The sequence below is a fragment of the Protomyctophum parallelum genome (assembly GCF_964188405.1).
Source record: "Protomyctophum parallelum genome assembly, chromosome: 6".
NCBI lineage: Eukaryota > Metazoa > Chordata > Actinopteri > Myctophiformes > Myctophidae > Protomyctophum > Protomyctophum parallelum.
This window is the reverse complement of record NC_139701.1, coordinates 40,150,718-40,166,541: the sequence shown is the minus strand read 5'-3', so window position 1 is coordinate 40,166,541 and position 15,824 is coordinate 40,150,718. Positions and strand designations below refer to the sequence as shown.

Here is a 15,824-nt window from a genome sequence, read left to right as displayed (position 1 = left end):
AAGAGGTCCAGATGTTATTTTGTGCAAAAGCGCATTATTGGCTATTTCCCCTACCATAAGCCCTCAATGAATTTAATTGAATGTGGCTATGGGGTGTTAAAAAATCTATTTCTCTTGTATATATATATATCCTCTCTTCATAATGTAAATAGTATCCCAAGCGGCACACTTTACTACTTATTTTGATGGAAAGCGAAATTGCACAAACCCAACCCCCATTGAGGGCTTATATTAGGGGAAATAGCCAATAATGCACTTTTGCACAAAATATCACCTGGACCTCTTTGGTGGAGACGTAACAACTACAAATAAAGGTAAGACTAAGAAAGCCTTCTAGCATGGAATTCTCCTTTAAACTATGTCTTTATTGAGCAAGTAATGACAGTCTGGATTGAGGGGATCCAGATTATTCTAATTCTTGTTTTTCCAGATAGATGAAATTTCCAAATATATACACCATATGATACACAAAATACTAGATACACTAATAGTAGCGGTTACAATTAGCAGTTGGATGATTTCAAGCATAAAGCTGAGAAACAAAGAATTCCTTAGGTAGGGCAATTGATATTTTATTTAGTTAAAACAAAGTTTTTTGTTGAGAAGATAAATACTATATTCTGATAGTAAACACACTATAGTGTCTGCTCATTTCTTTGTCATCAATTCCATTTTCATAAAATTGGTATCCTGACCTGAAAATGCATTTTCTGCTTAACCCATTTAGATCTGAGACCAATAAAGAGCTGAAGAAACATGGAGGCTCCTGCAACTGAACAAACACTTCATAGCAATGAGTACTATCAGAATATAGAGCTATTTAACACTTATTTTAACCAAAGAAAATCACTTACCCTACCTTTAATATTATATTTACTCTATTAAACAACTCACTCACAATTCATCATCTTGTGAGACTTTACTCATCATCCTTGAACTTTCCGTTAATGTAGGGCACAAAGTCCAGGAAGAGCCTCCAGTCTGTAAAATGAACCAGTGCCACTCCACCGACAGTGCCCCAACCAACCAGATTTGGTATCCTGAACAAAATATGAAAGAGAACAATGTGATTCATAAATGTGTCAGTCAGACCACATTCGCTCTACAGGTTTTTGTAAAGAAATGTGAGCACCTCACACTTGTGTCATTGTCAGTATGGACCATGAGGGCTGGCATGACATTCAAAAGAAAAAGCAAGCCTGCAACGTTTATGACACGTTTTAAGCCAGTGCTACTCAACCTGCGGCATGTGGGCCGCATGCGGCACCTGCTTAATGTAGTTGCGGCCCGTCATGGTCATACCAATCAAAACAATTAGTTATTTTCATTGTTTTGAACAAGATTGTAGGTATAGTATTGTTTGTTCCAAGAGAAAGTGATGTCATTTGAGTATTAACTAGTGGTGGATATTTCACGATATGTATCACGATACAGAGGCCATGATACGATATATATCGATTATACGTTTATTCAAAATAATGACCATGTTGCACAAATACAATAAAACACTTTCAGGCCTATAGAGATCTTTAAATTAAAATAAAATGTCTAAACATCCTAACAAGGGGTCTGGGAAGGTAGTGCATTGCAATTTGCAAGGGGGGCTTTGATAACGTTAAACAGAGGTACATTTGTCAACACCAGATAATTAATCACCCAGATAATTCATGCCGTATCGATACAGCAGCCTCTTGATCGATTCACCTATCGTCCAGAGTTTCGATCGATATATTTCCTTATCGATTAATTGAATGCACCACTAGTTAAATAAGGACTTATTTATTCACCTATGATAATCTGTTCATTAAATGTTCTCTTCACATTTTGTGAATGAAGACTCAATTTGTAACTTAATCATTAATAACATTTGTAAACATTTCAAAATAATACTGACATTATTAGCTTGCGGCCCTTGGACTTTTGAAATTGTGTGGCCCCTGAGCCATCTGAAGTTGAGAAGCCATTTCCTTTTTATTGTATAAAATTAATAAATGTTAAGTATTTTCTTTGTATTATTTCAGTTATTTGATATATCTGCCATGTGCATTTTTGGATTAAGAAGCCTGAAAGCCAAAAAGAAGTTCAAATTTTATTCATATGTTCCAATGCCAAAAACACAATTAGCCTATATCGTTAATCGGAATTATTTGAGTGACAATTAATCGTGAACTTTTTGAAAATTTGTAATCGTGACAGCCCTATCATGAGGGCTGGCATGACATACACTTGACCTACAGTACATAATACATACAGAGAGAATATCCTAATCTCATCACCCTAGCTTGATTCCCACTTGGAAATTGGAATATAAAATAACTATGGATGGAGGTGAGCTGAGCTGCTCACAGCTGCTCACAGCTTGCATATGGACTTATGGAGACATGCTAAACTTAATTAAACATCAAGATACTTATTGAGGCGTCTTGTGTCATAGGATTTTCTATTTAGAATAGGTTGCGTGTTTGCCTTCTGAATTTTGATAGGCTAAATACATCGTATTGTCGTGGTACTAATTGACTGAAAAGGTTGTTTTCACCCATTCCCCCCTTAGCAGGGGGCACACTTGTAAAGATTTGGCTTTTGGTGACTATTTTTTTGGCATAGTGTTAGAATAATAAGAAGGTGGCAAGTTACAAAACAGGAGCACAACCAGTTCTGGCGGGCTCAGTATAGAGAATGAACTGAATCAAAACAGATCAACATGACACAGACATGAATAATCATGAAGCAAATACGATTTGAGTCATATCATTACAGCGTCCACGATGGCTGCCGGGAGATTAAAAGGCCTATGGTTTCATTGCAAACCGACCACTAGGCGGCGACCCAAATTGGTTTGCAATGGTTTTTGAAAACCTTATGACCATACCTAACTCTGTTCCATAGCCTTCCGCTTCGCAGAAGGCCAGTTCGCAGAAGGCTATGCGACTTGCCGGTTTGAATCTCAAATCGAAATCAGACCAGCCTCTCCTCTTTAGTGGAAATCTCACGAACGTTTGACCTACTCACCAATACAAACACGGGTTGTGTCAATAGAAAGCCTACTTTCCTTAGTGGAAGCACTCTGAGCCCCCCACCACACGTATAAACGGTACTTTTTGGCCAAAAGGGGATTTTGTTTCCACCGGAAAAAAAAACATTTTTAGTTACTCCGCTGCGCCCTCTACTGATATTGCCCAGAGAACTGCCTCATAGAGAATATTTTCCCTCCGGTGGAAAAAAATCCCTTTCTGGCCAAAAAGTACCGTTTATACGTGTGGTGGGGGACTCAGAGTGCTTCCACTAAGGAAAGTAGGCTTTCTATTGACACAACCCGTGTTTGTATTGGTGAGTAGGTCAAACGTTCGTGAGATTTCCACTAAAGAGGCTGGTCTGATTTCGATTTGAGATTCAAACCGGCAAGTCACATAGCCTTCTGCGAAGCGGAAGGCTATGGAACAGAGTTAGACCATACCTAGCAACATGCCAAAATTCAAAAAGCAAAAAATTCAAAGTGCATAATTGTTATGATTAATGTGACGGCTGCCGGGAGCTAAAATGCCTATAAACTGCATAAACTGGGATTAATGTAAAAAATATAAAATGATGCACTTGGTAACTGCTCTTTGAATGTCGGCATGGTGTTAGGTACTGTATGGTCATAAGTTTTCAAAATCCATCGTAAACTAATTTGGCTCGCCCCCTAGTGGTCGGTTTGCAACCATAGGCATTTTAAGCTCCCGGCAGCCATTGTGGACGCCATCTTGACAACGATACCTTTTTTCGTAAGAATTTAGAATGTTATTTAGCACACCCAATAGTATAATCCATTGAAAAATCTCTACTATCAATTATTTGGGGTTTCAACCATATACTGACATACTGTATCTAATAGTGGTGTGGGCATAAGGTTTTCGAAAACCATCGCAAACTAATTTGGCTCGCCCCCTAGTGGTCGGTTTGCAATGAAACCACTATTAGATACAGTATGTGAGTATATGGTTGAAACCCCAAATTGATAGAAGATATTTATATATTATATAATTATATTAATATTAGGTGTGCTAAATAACAAACAAACAAACAACTAGAAAGGCATCGTTGTCAAGATGGCGTCCACTTGGTTTACAACCATAGCTATACGCATCTAATATTTGAGTCTGTGCAAACATCCCACTAGGGGGCGCGCCCAACGTGTTTGCACAGCTTTTTGAAAACTTTATACCAACCAACACGGCAACACCACGCCAAAATTCAAAAAATAGTCAACAAAAGCCAAATCTTGGTGATTTCTTACGAGTTCGCCCCCTGCTACCTGATAAGGTAGGTATATTAAGGGCTTGTTTGCCAAAATGTTTATTGACAACAGTATTAGACAAAAAATGCAGTGTACAGGTCTAGCCCTCTCTTCTGTAGATAGACTAGACTGGTTTCAAATGCTTATCAACTTATCACTAAGTGTGAACTTGCCATTGGTCACCTCCTGCAAGGTGAAGTGCCACACGGCTCATACTGAGCCGAATGATTTAGAAGGGTCAGTAACAGTAGTATTCCCAGTCTCAAAACATTAACAAACTGCATAAATTGGTATTACACATTAAAAGATAGAAACGTTGGCGCAAACATTGAAATTCCTGTTTACTTTACACATTAATTATTAAACAATAACTCTTGACAATTTGATCAAGAAATGTGTCAAAAATAGCTTCGATACCATACGTTAAATGACATACAAATATTAAACTTTGTAATATGACATTTACTTTCTGCAGTTTCCAACTTGCCTCTAAGCTAACATTAGCTAAGCCAACTATTTAGTTCGGTCATATGGAAGGGCGGACGTGTTGACATGTTTTGGACTAAAATGATCGAAATTAGGTTTCAGTATGAAAATGTACACTTGCTACCCGGCCGTTCAACTCACCACGTCTGGAGGATGGAGACGTATTTCGCACCGACTACTTTGTTTATTATTTTCATAACCATTCTGACCTTCGCTTGTCTACTACTAGCTGGTTTCTCCTATGGGTTTCTCTCCCGTTACTCCATACAAATCTGGCTCGTTCCGCAGATGGCTGTTCAGGACCCGCGGACTGTCTCTCCTTATGCCTGATCAAAATAATGACGTGGTGGCGCAAGGCAAGCAGCACTAGACCCATTCTCCAAGACTAGACCACTAGTAGACTACAATACAGGGTCATCATTCTTAGGCCAATGTTTCATTCGGTATTTAATATCCGGTATGTGACTCTGAGAGCACTATGCTTGTCTCCGACTCTGAGTCATTAAGTTAGTAGCTGTAGCCTTTATCAACTACAGTTTTTAAATTATGTAGAATACACTGTGCAATGATAGTGCACTGATGCGAGGCCGTAATGTTTGGTCATTTATCATAGGGAAAATATGGACAAATTCACTTTCCAAACTATAATAAACCCTTTATTACAATGTTTTCCTTTATTTTCATTTTTATGTATACAAGATTCAAAAGCCAGACATTGAAAAATGTATAATTCTGTTATTAAAAATGGCACATTTATTGCTACATTACTGTTATATACAGGACAGTTCTCAACTACTTTATATATATATTTATATATAAAAACAAAGTAACAAAGGATACTGGGATTGGAGGCACTCTGAGGACACTACAGTAGTCATGATCATGTCCTCACCCCAAGTGTAAAGATGTCAGGGTCTGTAGCTGTGAATGTACTTGTTTCAACACTCAAATATTAATCTCCCCCCATTTTCTAGCTCAAACAAAATTGTGATGGGTGAAATGCTTTTTTTGTCGTTTTATTACTTTCTTTTTCCAAAACAAAAGCTGAATCCCATCAACTAAACACTTTCTGTCAATATTAGTCATGTTACTAAAACATCCTCTCGGTCATTAAATAAGAGGACAATTATTTCTTCAGGTTTCAAAAAGAATGTATGCCAAGAGTCAGGTCAAGAAACAATGCAGACTCAAAAAAAATCCCCCATCACATAACTCATAATACAGGATGTAGGCTACAGGTTGTTGTCATTGTGGGTTGTTTTACAGAATAATCAATGTCCATTCTTCCCCAAACAAATCTGCAATATTTAGTACATATTCATCTTGTAATAGAAAAAAAAAAAAAAACTTCAAAACAACTCTTTGAAAGAAGTGTTAAAAACCTCTCACAAAAAGTCACTGTCAAAGCCAGAGCCGGCATTCAGAAAAGTGAAATGTAGAGATCTCAAAGTCTAAAAGGAAATTGTCATTAAAGTCGTAATGTGCTGAAATCCATCGCAGCAAAGGACTCGTACTCGGGAACTGAAAATGCTGCTAGTAATGACAAGCTCCAGTTACTACAGCTCAAAAATAAAAACAGCGTCCTACTTCAAAGCCGAAGCGATACATACACATCAATGTGTATCAAAAAGCGGGCCAAAAATCAGCATCTCCTTTGAACCCAGTAGTGTAGAGTGGTTTAGCAATAGGGGGCATAGAAAATAAATGCATGACCTGAACCCACGACCCTAAATAAAAACAGTAGTTTGGACAATATGGTCATAATCCAGTTGAATAATTAGAAGAAAGGAATAAAAACTAAACAAGATCTACATATCATTTATTTATTTTACTAGATACATTGGGGGGGAAAATCTCTTTATACCACTTTAAACTTCTTCCTGAAAATTGAAAAAGCATAGGAGAGGGGAAGGTGAAGGAAATGAACAGTTACCTCTCCAATCTCTGTGATAAAATGAAATGATATGGTTTACAAAATAAAACTGTCTTATAATGAAAATACAAGTTCAGGCACTGATAAGGTATCATCACTCTCCCACCATGACATCTTCAGTCTTGAGAATGAAAAGGCCACACTATTGATTTTAAGTTTTTTTTTTCTTTTCCCCATCTTTTTCTACAAATTAAAGTTAGATCTTTCAACAATACTATGATCACAGGACACACAAAAGGCTCTTCGACCCCCACCCCCACCCGCACAGAATCTGTGATTACAAGTTGATAAAGATCCTTCACCACGGGAGACAACATGGGAACAATATCACAATCAATAACACTGTTTTTGATCTCCATATTCTCTTGTATCTTACACTCAAATACCAATGTCTGCCTCCAAAACAAATGTGCAGTATACTGTAGTTAGCTGCACACTGAAATAATGCAGACGGTAAAAAAATAAAATAAAAACTGAAATGAAATGACAATGATACTGTACTGACAAAACCCAGGAATATGAAATCAGAAAATGAAGGCGATACACATTTGAATGGTAGCTACATTCAAAAAACCAGTTGCATAATTACTGTTAGAAGAGATTTAAAAAATCCCTCCATACAATTTGCCTTATGGTGCCTCACCACTTGAGTAAGAACACTTCAAAAGGACGGTGACACACACTCCATCCACATGTCCCCATATGGAAATAAAGAATTCCTCTGGTTATGGGACAATACACTTCCATTCTAATTCCACAAACTAAAACTGTATTTAGGCCATCATATCACCTTTAATGGTGACTTTAACTTATGGGGGGGTGGAAGGATAACCACATTTGTACAATTATCTTAAGTTGATCCTTTTCATTCGCCATCCTGCCTGAGCAAAGCACAGTTGAATGTTGAGCTCATTTTTGAACAAATTCATTTAAGTGTCAAATATCCCTCATTCAGATAATCTACAATACACTCTAAACTTCAAACTAATATTGCCTTTGTTATTTAGAAATCTACAATGTATAGACTAACAAAAAAATATATATTCTTATATATATATATTTCATTTTGCTCAACATGAAACATATCAGAGTAATGTATGGATGAAGTGAATTTACATATCAGACTTGTCTCAGTAAGAAGATACAAGGAAAACGTACTCAGGTGGAAGTTGAGTGGCTGAGTAACTTAATGGGAATGATCTTTTTAAGAATACAAAGCCTCTACTTGGCAAAGGCTTGTCTGTTTCTACAACAGTGGGCCGATATGATTCCTTACATCAATGGAGTCAAGATCGTTTTAAGTTTTTATCGATTAAGGGGCAAAAACATGGGATTCAAGTCTGTTGTCACAGACACTTTCTAAGTCAAAGCAACAACAGTACAGCTGATCAGTATTTTTATAATTGTTTATAAGTTGGCCTTGTAGAAACTGAAATGCACCGACGGTTGACACCCATAGTTTTCAGTATATTATATACAACTGTGCTTTGTCTGGTCTACCTACACTTTAGTAAATAAAGCATTATCACTAACTGAAGCCAGGACAAGGGAGAACTGGAGTAACACTAGAGTGTGTGGTCAATAAACAGGAAGAACAGTTTGAAGGTGACTGATTCTACCACTGGATCAACTCTAATTTACAAAGAAAATCCTCCCCTTCTAACTCTCCAGATTCCCTGTAGGATGAAACAGAGAGACTGTCAGACCCTATCTGGATGTCAGAGGTCCTGTCATTCATGTAGCCTGTGCTCAAATTATCAACATTTTACCTTTTCCTGGAGGAAAAGTGGGCTAGAGACAATTCGACCTCACAGCCAGGAGCTTGGTTACATAACATATGTAAGACTGTACCATCACGCTGGGAATGACATACTACATTAAAAAATAATTGCTCATACACATAAGCAATCCCTTACAATAAATGTTCCTCACTTGTAAAGCAATTCGCTTAAATGTCTCATAGAAAACATGTAACAATTAGGCACAAATCCTTGATTAAATTTGTTTGTTTTTTTGTCATATTTCTTGTCTTTCACCAGAGCATATCGCGGCAGTGTGTGAAGTCCCAAATTTGTGGCAGGACAAACGTACTCTGGTGTGCCATCATGGTATGGAAGCCAAAAAAATTCTTACATGTATATAAAAAAAGAAAAGACAACTAAAAGTTCTTCACATTTGAGCTGGTAGTCATGGTCAGGAGTGCGGCAAATAGGCTGTGTCAGTTTTGGCAGTATGCATGTGTGTACAAGGTTGTGTGAATGTGCATCTCAAAACTGAAAGGGATAATACACAGACACGTCCATATCTACACACACACATACACAGACTGAGAATAATGGGTGGAAGAATCTGTTAAGGCCACATCCTCAGAGCCAAGGAAATCCCACCAGATCTGTAAAATAAAAGAACAAACATCATCGATCCATACAAAATGAAAATCTCAAGCTAAATATTGTGAACATGATGCCTGCTTTATAGGACCATAGTGGCATCAAGAAATGTCATTGTTTATTCACAGATTCAAACATGTATTGTACATAAACAGACCACTTTCCTGAACATTTTGATTTACAGTTTCTCCAGTCCTTAAAAAATTCATACTTGTTGACTTCAATGTTAAGCGAAATCTTAAAACACTTTCATCTCAGATTCTGTTTCCAGATTTAGTTTATGATCAAAACAAGCTTTACTTAGTGTTGTATTAAGCAAGTTTCAAGTCTCTGCAGGTTTACCAAGGGTTGTTTGATTATAGGAAGCCATTAAATGCATTCCTTTCATTTCTTCAATACAGAATAAAATTTGAAGCTCGCTTAATTAAACATGCTGAATTTCATTGCATTGTTATTGTTGCGTTAAACATTTTTTTAAGTATTAAAAAGGCTTTAAACATTTTAAGTATTAAAAAGGCATTAAATTGTCCTAAATTGTCACTTTGTTATCTGGGTGGGGACCCCTAACCTGACTCCACCAGATTGCGGCAGTATTGAGTTCACAAGTTCACTCCTCCTGACTGCATCTGGTCTCTCTCAAGCAGAAACGATGAACCCGAAGCAGCGGGACAAAAATCTGAGTTGTAGTCCTGTTAGGTTGTGTTTACATGTGCGTTTACATGTGCGCTGTGGCAGCGCTTCAATATGTCACCAGTCTTGCGTTGATCCCGCATATCGCTCCGATCAGCATTTGATCGGAGTACATCGTCTCTGCCCGAGAGAGACCAGATGGGAGCAGTAGAAGGAACCGGTGAAGTCAGGTTAGGGGACCCCCCATCTTTTCAGAGTAAAATCTGCTATATCTGCTGGCAGATATAGCAGATATATATATAATTCCCCGGCAAAAACAATTGTGTTGATGGCGTTGTCTTTCAGTCACGGATATAATTACACAGAATACAATTACAGTGTCAGTGGAAATTAAATGTATACATCGTTACGGGTTTGAAAAGGCTTTAATATACAAGTGGGTCTTTGGTTTTAAAAATAGTAATGGAGCTAGAAAACCTAAGGGCGGCCTAGGAGCCCCACTTGCAAAAGCCTCGTCACCCTTTAGCTGAATTCCAATACCAAAAATCTCAGCCACTCGCTCACTCACTTCAGAATGGTGGTGTTACAGTAAAATTGGTGACCTGCTGAAATATGTGATCACATAACATCAGTGTCCGAATGTAAATCATTGCAGTTTGTTTATTAACAGAGTTCATCCTAGCTGTATTTAGGCCATATATTTAACTCTTTCTCCCAGTTCCATCCACACACACATATACATATATATATATATATGGAGCCCGCCACTAGGGTACTTTATCAGCCAGTTCTGTGTATATACGGACCCCAACGTATACTCTGTGTATATAATGGTTGAGCCCCACGGCAGCTTTTAACATTAGTCCGGTTGCTATGGCAACACCCCATCAACAACAGCTTTGAGACGTAAAATCTGATCTCCGTTTAACTCTGTTACAAGCAGGATTTTCAAACCTCAATAAGTCAGAATCTAGCAGAGCTGTCCATGGTGGATCTTCTGCCGTCCAAAATTCTGATGTAATTTGTGCCTGTCGCTCCCGACATGTAAACGTTTCTGGCGAGAGGTAAACAGTGTGTGCTTGTGCCAATGATACTAAAGTGTGTTGAGTGTGTGTGTGGGCCGGGCAAACTCCTTCTAAGTGAACGTGTATGGTGGCACTGGGAACGTCATAAATGCTAACAGCTAGCCGGCAGTAAGTTACGTGAAGTCCAGAAGATAGTCACGTATTTCGGCAGGTCACTAATTTCACTGCAACACCGCCATGCTGGAGTGAGCGAGTTTAAGTGAGCGAGTGGCAGAGATTTTGGGTATTGAATTTGGCTTAAGTCACCAGGTTGGACTTATTAGAAGACCTCAGTTGGCGAACAGGCACATGGGGTTCTAGTAGTTCAGCTTGGTAGGCTACTGCGGTGCCAGTTTGTAAAATATTCCTTAATGGTAAATCCCAAATCCAAATGAAGAACTTGAATTAATAGCAAAATATAGAAGAATCTGTCCATAAACTCCAAAATCACTGCATATTCTGTTTTACCGAAGCCCGCCGAGAAACCTTCCAGAAATATCACCAAACTTTTAAAGGAGCCGCTCATGCATGAACAAAGAACTTCCATGGGCATGCCCATGGGGTTCAACAAAGCCCCCAGAATAGCTGGGCAACGTTGAAGTCGTCTCCCTACTGGTCAAAACCTGGTACTGCAGGCGGGCTGGGCCCAGGTTAAATTTATTAATGAATGACTTAGAGGTACCACAAGAACAGCGCGAGGGGTACTATGATAGGAGCAAACCAATCATATCAACGCTGTTTTAATCAAGAAGTTGTTGTTGTTTTTACCGTAGCTTAATACAAAATGATAAGACATTTGGGACACACTAGGAGTAGTGTTTTTGCGTTTATGGACAGCTGTTAAAATTTGTCTCTGATTAATTCCATTCATCAAGTTTGTTCATTTTTGGAATCGGGATTTACTGCAACGGAATATTTTACAAACTAAAAATATCCGTGACTGAAAGACCTCACCGGGTAAGTAAACGATAGAAATGAAGACATTTCTTGGGTGAACCACGTCCCCCGTCCCCAGGTTGTTTTCTCAAAAACAGAATATTCAATTTGTCTCTCTGTACCATCGGTAAAGTAGCAAAACAACTCTGCCTACCTGGCGTTACATGTGGCTGACTGGATTGTGGCCGTCGCCACCCAGACTAGGATGGCCTCCTGAGAGCATTGGTGCGTCTCCCACCACTCCGGACACCTTCTCTTCCTCGCGACGCTTCAGACATGCTGCCTTGGGGTTCAGGTTACGTTCTTGAAATAGAAGAGAAATTATCGCCTTTGATTAAAATATGAAATTTACCTTATATAGAAGAAGAGGCAGAGAGAAGCAGGAAGCAGGAAGTAGGAACCACTATTCTAACGGCTTGTGCTGCACAGAGCCATCAACGTCATCCTCAACTTGGAACAACAACTCAGAGGTCAGTCACCAGTATAGCCATTTGCTACAATTGTAAACTCTCCGAGTCTGGGTGACACTCGTGACTTTACAGTGCACTAAGAAGAACACATAATAGCATATGTCTTCAGGCTTGTCGGTGACTGACCTCTCACTTGTTGTTCCAAGTTCAGAATAACGTTGACGGCTTGATGCAGGATAAGCAGCTTGGTCTGAGGTTTGTCGTTGCTCAGGTGGAGCTGGCACATCCTTCCCAGCTCCTTGAAAGCCTCGTTGATGTCCCTCACTCGCAGGCGCTCGCGGGCGTTGTTGGCCACCCGGCGCTCCTTCTCGCGCTCCAACTTCAACTCAGGGGGAAGGTCCTCGTCGTCCTCCTCATCATCAATACTGGGAATAACAGGTAAAAAAAAGGATGATGCCAACAGGACTTCAAAACCAACCGTGTCAGGTGTTGGAGAGGTTAGCTGTATAGATGGACAATGGTTGGTTGCACTAGCTCCCTGGAGCAGAGTGCATGCACAATACAGAATCATCATCAATATGAAGTTATTTTATTAGTTAGTTATTTGTTTTTAATTCGAAATAGTTTCACAGTTTTAGCCACTACACTGAATTTAGATGTCACATATCGTATTGATATGCAGAGATCTCAGATTGTCTGGATACACAAGACTAACTAAGCTGTAAATGGTTTAGCTCCAGAAAGCATCTCTGATCTTGGAGGGCTTGTTGCACCCTGCATGGTTGCTTTAATGTAGTCTGAAGTCTGTACATTGTCCTTCAAATATGAGAGAAATGTGCTAAATAAATAAATTGCACTTGACCACCACTTGTATTATGAAGTGAATGGAAGAGAAGACAGTAAGGAGCTACACTCCAGATGTTTTAGAGAAGGGCAGCAGCATCCTGCCCTCAAGTTATCTTTGTCCTTTGACCTAGGCTGTATCCCACATGAGCTGGAAATGTTAACATACGTTTGTATCTCAACAATGTGCTTGTAATGCTAAATGCGACCACAAGTTGTATATATTATTATATAAGTTGTATGTCTGGCAGAAAATAATTAAGAGCGCAGACAATGTCGAGATTGTATTTTTCTAGTTCAATATGTTCATATAGCTAGCAGCTACACCAACAAAATGTGCCTTTAGTGATATTTGAAAAGAGCCCAAAAGCACATCGTCGCTGTCGTGTGGAAACCTTTTATTCACAAGCTCTTTTAAATCACTAGACTCATTTAACTGATTTTTCAAAAAATAGCAAGTCTAGAAGCTCACGTGCCGTGATGCAACTTGTTGTGAGCTTGTATATCCGCTCTTTTGCCACTCTTGTGTGAAACTGTCGTATGACGAAGTAGTGCATTAAATTATTGAGGGGGGGAACATAAAATGTTGAAATATGGAGATATACGGTTTCTGCCCGACAGCAACAACCTGAAACCCTATTGGAGAGACTTACTCATCTTTCTGGTCTGAAAGGCTAGAGAGGATCTGGAGGGCCAACGCCTCCTTTCTGTAAACAACGTGAAATAAGGGGAGAGGGTATGTCAACAAAGTTCAACACCAAGTCTAACATAGGCTAGCATGGCCTGGGACAACAATTATATTAATTAAGCACATATTATACAAATCTCATCAAACCAAGCAGGCCCTATGTTTTATTTCACGTCGCAACGTAAGGGTAGCAACATTTCCACCTATGTGGGATAAAAACTGCTAACTCTTTTGAACAAATGTAATGATACAAGCTAAAAGCAAAACAGTGATTGGAGCGAGGAACTATACCTTGCTCGAGTGCGTGCCAACTTGACCTCCTTCTTCTCCTCCTCGGACTTGTCTCCAACGGATGAGTTTTCGTCATCCTCCTTGTCCTCTCTCTTGATGTCTGAAGCGCTGGAGGAGTGTGTGGAACGGGCTACACCACCGGGGAGATCTAGCAACAAAACACACACATGGTCATCAGGGGCGTCCATTTCCATGACACTGCTAACTTGATTTCAGCTAACAAGTGGCTATTTCCTCCATATTTATCAGAAAAGGTGTGATATATACACACACGGGGAGTACAGTAAACATCTGTGTATGTATTTTGTAAAGTTAATTTCTTTGATCCCCAACACTACCTTCCGAAAATAAACTGAAAATGTCACTGGAGGACTCCTGCGGCGCGATATTTTGATGTGCATGCACCTTTAGGCATTGCAACTTAATCACACGTAAAATAAACTTTCTCTTTCTGAGGGCTGAGATAAAGAGTCAGATGACAACGTCCCCTGATTAGAGGAAATAGCAGAGCCAAGCAAATACAGCTACTACTGTGGAATAAGATGGTGATAAACGGTGTGCTAGGACTCACTGGTAAATCCCTCAGGTTGACCAGCAGTCTGTGGTGGTCCAGAGGCATGGTGACCGTGCAGCAGGGTGCTGCTAGGTGGAAGGCCTGTGGGCTCCTCGTGATGGTTCCCTCCCTGCAGAGGAAGGCAGACAGAACATCAACCAGGTCTCCTATTTTGCATGACATCACATGCAGTATTTTGACAGAGGCCCACAGCCGTAAAAGCACACACACACACACACACACACACACACACACACACACACACACACTTACCATGGCCGGGTGTCTGTTGCTGAGGGCCAGTCCAGCGTTGGAGAAGGCAGGAGACAGGCCTCCGAGGCCGTTATGTACCGAGGACACAGCACTTAGCAGGCTGTGCATGTCAGAGTGAGGGCCCCCCAAACCTGGGCCCTGGCCCACGGCATGGCTACGCAATACATGGATTGCCTCCTCCAAACGATCCTCCATTTTATTCTGCTAGATTGGCACAAATTATATGTAGTTTAGCAATATTTTAATTTTTTAACAACATTTTGTCATTTTCTGGCTCAATTAATTTATATGCAGGCACTCAGATGATCAATTACTTATTTATATAACTAGCAACTACGGTTGAACGATATGGCGAATATATTATACAGCCGAATGTATACTTAGATGTATGACAGGGTTGCCCCCCGAGCAGCTGTGTGGCGGTGTATAAATCGAGTAGGGGATGACAATATTTGGGCCGACGGTGGCTGATAGGAATATTTTGGAATAATGCCCAACCTTATTAGTAACATTATGAACATAGTACATAATATGAACGGGCAATTTCTACAATTGCAGAACTAGCAACACAAGAGTAGTTATAGATCATATATAGACAGATGCTTATTTCAAATAGCATTCTCCTCATTAAGTACCAAGAACAGTAATTTATTTTGAGACAGATGTCTGACTGTACCAGTGCATGAGTTTGCCCTTCGTAGTTGGGTGTGGGTGGTCTTTGCCACTGAGACTGAGCCCCTGCAGAGATAATGGATGAAGAGCAGCCAGTTAATGAGGGTTCAGATAATGTTCACTAGTGACAATTCTAAACTCTAACAGCAGATGGAGCTACAGATCCATTTCTGTCAAGTGTATGCATCTTTTCACAGGTCACTCCTTACAAAAGTATAAAGGATCAATGACAAATCTTAAAATACGACATATATTCTATCTATATTATGCATATTAATATACAATGAAAGGGTTTTCAAAATGTAACGACATTGCATCGTTTGATGTGTCCAGACTACACAATTGAAAACAACCAAATCCAAGATCTTCTAAATGGAAG

General features: G+C 39.5%; 1 protein-coding gene across 5 annotated transcripts in view; it reads right to left on the bottom strand.

Annotated features, from left to right (window-relative positions):
• Window positions 1–5,992: 5,992 nt before the first annotated feature.
• The window catches only part of tcf3b (transcription factor 3b), a 29,852-nt gene continuing 20,020 nt past the window's right edge, over window positions 5,993–15,824 (bottom strand). For 3 of the 5 annotated variants that reach the window (XM_083767405.1, XM_083767407.1, XM_083767409.1), the window contains 8 exons: window positions 15,450–15,511; window positions 14,774–14,977; window positions 14,519–14,630; window positions 13,948–14,095; window positions 13,622–13,675; window positions 12,312–12,550; window positions 11,870–12,018; window positions 5,993–9,087 (listed from right to left, as the gene is read on the bottom strand). In XM_083767405.1, the coding sequence (XP_083623531.1) occupies window positions 11,876–12,018; window positions 12,312–12,550; window positions 13,622–13,675; window positions 13,948–14,095; window positions 14,519–14,630; window positions 14,774–14,977; window positions 15,450–15,511 (962 nt within the window). In that variant the 3' untranslated portion in view covers window positions 5,993–9,087; window positions 11,870–11,875. The remainder of the gene's footprint in view (window positions 9,088–11,869; window positions 12,019–12,311; window positions 12,551–13,621; window positions 13,676–13,947; window positions 14,096–14,518; window positions 14,631–14,773; window positions 14,978–15,449; window positions 15,512–15,824) is intronic. The other 2 variants (XM_083767406.1, XM_083767408.1) reach the window with 1 other exon arrangement.